This window comes from Clupea harengus, chromosome 12 (assembly GCF_900700415.2).
Source record: "Clupea harengus chromosome 12, Ch_v2.0.2, whole genome shotgun sequence".
Lineage (NCBI taxonomy): Eukaryota > Metazoa > Chordata > Actinopteri > Clupeiformes > Clupeidae > Clupea > Clupea harengus.
Window position 1 is genome coordinate 12,055,241 of NC_045163.1, and position 4,893 is coordinate 12,060,133.

The following is a 4,893-nucleotide window of genomic DNA, read 5'->3' on the forward strand; positions in this document are numbered from 1 at the left end:
AACAAAAAAAAGAAAGAAAAATGTAAAATAAAAAAGGACAAAAAACTACTGCATCCTGTTCTAGCTCAAGACAATATTGACAATGTGCTATCAGAAATAGACCTACACAGTGTTGTGAATGTTGTTGCATTTTGTGTGAGTGGTTTAGGGATTTGTGTTTAGAGTTTTGAGAAAACGAGGCATGCTTCATGTGTGTAAGCAATCGAGAAAAACTGTAACATTGGATTGGATTGCAATACAGTACAGTAATGTGTCAGTGCTGATAGGACGCAATCAGTTGTGGAAATGTATATGACTTACTTGCACATAGTCATAGCATAACTGTTTGACTGTCGGAGTTTCTGACAAAAGGCACCCTGTACACCTGCTTTATTCTCAAGGTGTTCCGCCTTAGAACACAGTCCACTGTGGCTAGGCTCACTGTATTGATGTTTAGGAATTAGTCTTGGTCATCAACAATTGAAATTTGTGTCTAAAGCAGATAATTGTGTGTTGTGTTTTGAAGAAAGTGTGGCTAACAATTGAAATCTGTGTCTAAAGCAGATAATTGTGCTTATAGTTTAGCAGAATTGGTTTAGGGAGTTGGCACATGAGTTACAGGTTGTGGTCATTGTGCCATAAGTTCCAGTTTTTGAATGTAATCAATCGAGAAAAACTGTAAGCTCCACTCTCTTCTTCTCTCACTCTCTTCTTCCTTCATTCCCTTCCTGCACAGTCTGTGTCAGCACACATGGATTTGGAATGAAAAATTGCTAGCTGGGATTGAGTCTTTCATGTCACATTCTGATCCGTTCTCTAACTAATTGTTCTCTAACTAACTCTTCTCCAACTTGTTGTTCTCTAACTAACTCTACTCCTGCTAACTCTTCTCTAACTAACTCTACTCCTGCTAACTCTTCTCGAACTAACTCTTCTCTAACCAGCTCTGCTCTAACTCCTCTCTAATTAAATCTACTCTAACTAACTGTACTCTAATTAACTCTTCTCCAACTTATTGTTCTCTAACTAACTCTACTATAACTAGCTCTTCTTGAACTAGCTCTTCTCTAACTAACTCTTCTCTAACTAATTATTGTCTAACTAACTCTACTCTAACTAACTCTTCTCTAATTAACTCTACTTTAACTCTACTCTAACTAACTCCTTTCTAGCTAACTGTTGTCTAATTTAGACCCCATGCAGACGAAGCCTAGTTTGCCTGAACCCGGGTTCATTTTTCACACATATCAACTTTTTAAATCGCGTGCACATGAACCCAGCGAATCCGATTGACTCAGCTGTAGTACATCCCCCACGCCTGTTGGTGGCGCTTTGGTGCTACAGACAACTGAAGAAAACGGAGAAGAAGACAGGAGCATGCTGTCGGTAGGAAAAACATATGGCCAGAGAAAGTGACGACATCCGGTTTTAATACACATTCTCTGGCCATACGTTTTTCCTACCGACACATGCTATCAAAGTAACATATGACAGTAGTTGAGCTCCAACTAGCAACGTTTAGCTTAGCCGCATAGCCTACATTTAATCTGCACAGTAACACATTATGGTGGTTTATAAAATCAGTGGTAAGAGCAGACTGTAGGTTAAGCGAAAAATTATTATATTTGTTATTGATAATAAAGAGTTTAGAACAGTGCAACAAAGCAATGTGCAACATGACATGTCTGAGTTGTTTAAATGCCTGTGCTTTATGGAGATGCTGAGCTTGAGCACGAGAGACCACAATGCAAGTGCTGTGGATCCTGGATGTTTCATGGTTTACAATTGCTTCCAATTTCATGGTTTTATTACTAACAACAAATGTAGGCTATTGTTGAGGGCTTTGTCCTTCACGTACTGTAGGCTACCTCTGAAGTAACGTTAACGCTAGCTAGTAGCTATCGCTATCGTTGTCTGACAGGACTAAAGCTAACGTAACATTCATCTGTTTTGAAACTTCCGTCTATAATAAAAAATCTTTTCACGTCAGATTTGCTCATATAGGCTATTGCTGACACTTTTAAAAACTGGTTTTTGAAAAATGGTCTGATGCAAATAGATTAAACAGTGATAGATTAAAGTGTGGCTTGTTAATGTCATCCCTTTCCTAACAACAGATAGATAGATACATTTGTATTAATCCCGTTAGGGAAATTCACGTGGAAAAGGAGCAAGGTAATAGGAAGAATTTTTTTTTTTAAACTGGAGAGCTGTTATAACTGGCTGCCAAACTCACTGCGCCATGGCAACCCATTCAGTTATTAAATAATGCCAGTTGTGTCCGTTGTTCTGGCTGGTCTAATGATGCAATCACGTGGGGCAATCCGATTAGGTATGCGGATAGCGTGCAGACGAACACCAACAGCAACCGGATTTCGAGTTTACTCACTTTGGACCCCCGATTCGAGGGAGTGCGGATACAGTGCGTTCATCTGCACGATAGGGCTATCCGGAGACGGGGTTCACCGGGTTCAGACAAACTAGAGTCCGTCTGCATTGGGTCTCACTCTTCTCTAACTATCTCTTGTCCAACTAACTCTTCTCCAACTAATGCTACTCTAATTAGCTCTAAGCTCTACTCTAACTCTTATCTGATTAACTCTACTCCAACTAACTCCTCTGTAAGTAATTCTACTCGACTAGCTCTTCTCTAATAAACTCTTCTTGAACTAACTCTTCTCTAATTAACTCTTGTCTAACTAACTGTGCTATAACTAACTCTTTTCTAATTAAATCTGGCCTAACTAACACTACTCTAACTAACTCTGTTCTCCTCTCAAAGAGTAAAGCACTTCTCTTGAGACTTATTTCTCTCTCTCCTGCACTCCTCTTTGGTTTGACCTCTCTATATGTTGGTTATGAGTTGCTGTTCCCCCACATTTACATTTAGTCATTTAGCAGACGCTTTTTTCCAAAGCGACTTACATATGTGCGACTTACAATGTATACACATTTTACATTTTACATTTACACTGATGGCACACTGCACATCAGGAGCAATTAGGGGTTCAGTGTCTTGCTCAAGGACACTTCGACAGGGAATCGAACTAGCAACCTTCTGATTACTAAACAACTTCTCTACCACTGTACCACTGTCGCCCCCATGAGTATCTATCTGCAATGCTGTCTCCTCTATATAGAATCATTGTCCACATGACTATCTCTATATGCACTGCTGTCTTCTCTAGGTAGAACCCTTGTCCACATGAGTATCTCTAACTGCAATGATGTCTTCTCTAGGTAGAACCCTTGTCCACATGAGTATCCCTGCCTGCAATGCTGTCTCCTCTAGGTAAAACCCTTGTCCACATGACTATCTCTATATGCACTGCTGTCTCCTCTAGGTAGAGCTCTCATTCAAAGTGCATTATTGATAAGAGTCTGGCCCAGGATGTTCATCGACAGCCTCCTCTAACAAGCAGAGCTGGCTATTATGCTAATACCTTTGTGGAAACTGCAGTTAACCATGCGTACCGTTTGATACTAACATGCACACGTGCACAGCATGTCAGTATGCTCACTTCAAAGGACCTAGCTATCATTAGCCCAGTAGTCTATAAACAGTGTTGTTGTCTATAAGCACAACACAGCACTATCATTAACACAGACTCCTTAGCACAGGCATTAGCCAAGTAGCCAAGCCAAGTGACATTAGCCAAGTAAGTCGATGTGGAGTAGGTATAATAAGCACACTCATAATATGCCATGGTCTTCATTAGGGTGCATTAATCATTGCTTGGCCAACCGCTAAGTCTGGCCTAGCATTGTAAGCTCCGTGAGCATTAAGTATTAATTCATCTGCCCTCTCGAGTTCCTTGTTCAGGGTCGCTGCTGACGAGATACGCTCACTGGAAAGAGCGCCCACTGGAGAGAGCGATGAAAGATTTATTCCTCAGTGTTTGAGTGTGAGAGCAAAGATGTCTAACTAACTAACACCCTCAAACTTTCACACTCTGCTGTTCGTGGAGGCCTTTGGCTAAATGTGATGCCTTGTTCGGGCAACGATCAATGAATAGTAGAGAGACTTAAAGCGTACAAACATTCAAACACACACACACACACACACACACACACGTGTGTGTATCTTTATTTTTGTCCCTGTGGCACAATGAAGCTCACATTATGAACCTCACAGAGGTGAACGCAATGCAGTCACAATGCAGTGCAATAGTAGGCCCAGTTATACTATACAATACCTAAACCAAAACACACACACATTAACATACACACACATTCACAGACACACACACAGTTAATAGTTTCACTTCTGAAACTTGCTGGTGTAATGCTCGTCTCTCTTCATCCTGAATGTGGCAAGTCTCTTCACCCCCTCTGGAACTGCAACCTTTCTTGTCACTCCCCCCTACAAAACACAACTGCATCTGACAGCTACTGTGTCTTTAAGGAGGGAGAGGAAGAGTGAGGGAGAGAGAGATAGCGAGAGAAACAGGGAGAAAGAAAGGTGAGGGAGAGCCAGAGAGAGAGAGAGAGAGAGTAAGAGAGAAAAACAAGCTGAACTAAGCCATGTGTGTGTGTGCACCAGTTTGAGACTTCTCGATCCCCTGCGATCTCTCCTCCCTCTCTCTCTCTCCTCTCTGTCTCTCTCTCTCTTTCTCTCTGTGCTCCTTCCGTCCGTGGCTGGGTCTAGTTGGAGCCTCAGCTGAGAGCTGCTCTTAGCGTTCAGGGTGAAGGGAGAGCTTAACCTGTCACACCTGCCTCTCCCCCCCCTCTCTCGCTTCTCTCTCTCTCTCTCTCTCTCCTTCTCTCGCCTCTGTTTCTCTCTCTTCCTCTCCCTGTCCATCCCTGTCTCTGTGTGTCATCTCTCTCTCTCTCTCTCTCTCTCTCTCTCTCTCTGTCTCTCCGTGGGGGAGAGTCATCCCTATGCTATCCTATCCTATGGAGCCTATGGAGCTG

General features: G+C 42.2%; 1 protein-coding gene across 1 annotated transcript in view; it reads left to right on the plus strand.

Moving 5' to 3' along the window:
• The first annotated feature begins 4,846 nt into the window (after positions 1–4,846).
• dab2ipb (DAB2 interacting protein b) overlaps positions 4,847–4,893 on the plus strand; it is a 165,329-nt gene continuing 165,282 nt past the window's right edge. Inside the window, exon 1 of the mRNA XM_031578064.2 lies at positions 4,847–4,893. This exon is cut by the window's right edge and continues 34 nt beyond it. Within this exon, the coding sequence (XP_031433924.1) occupies positions 4,861–4,893 (33 nt within the window). The 5' untranslated portion in view covers positions 4,847–4,860.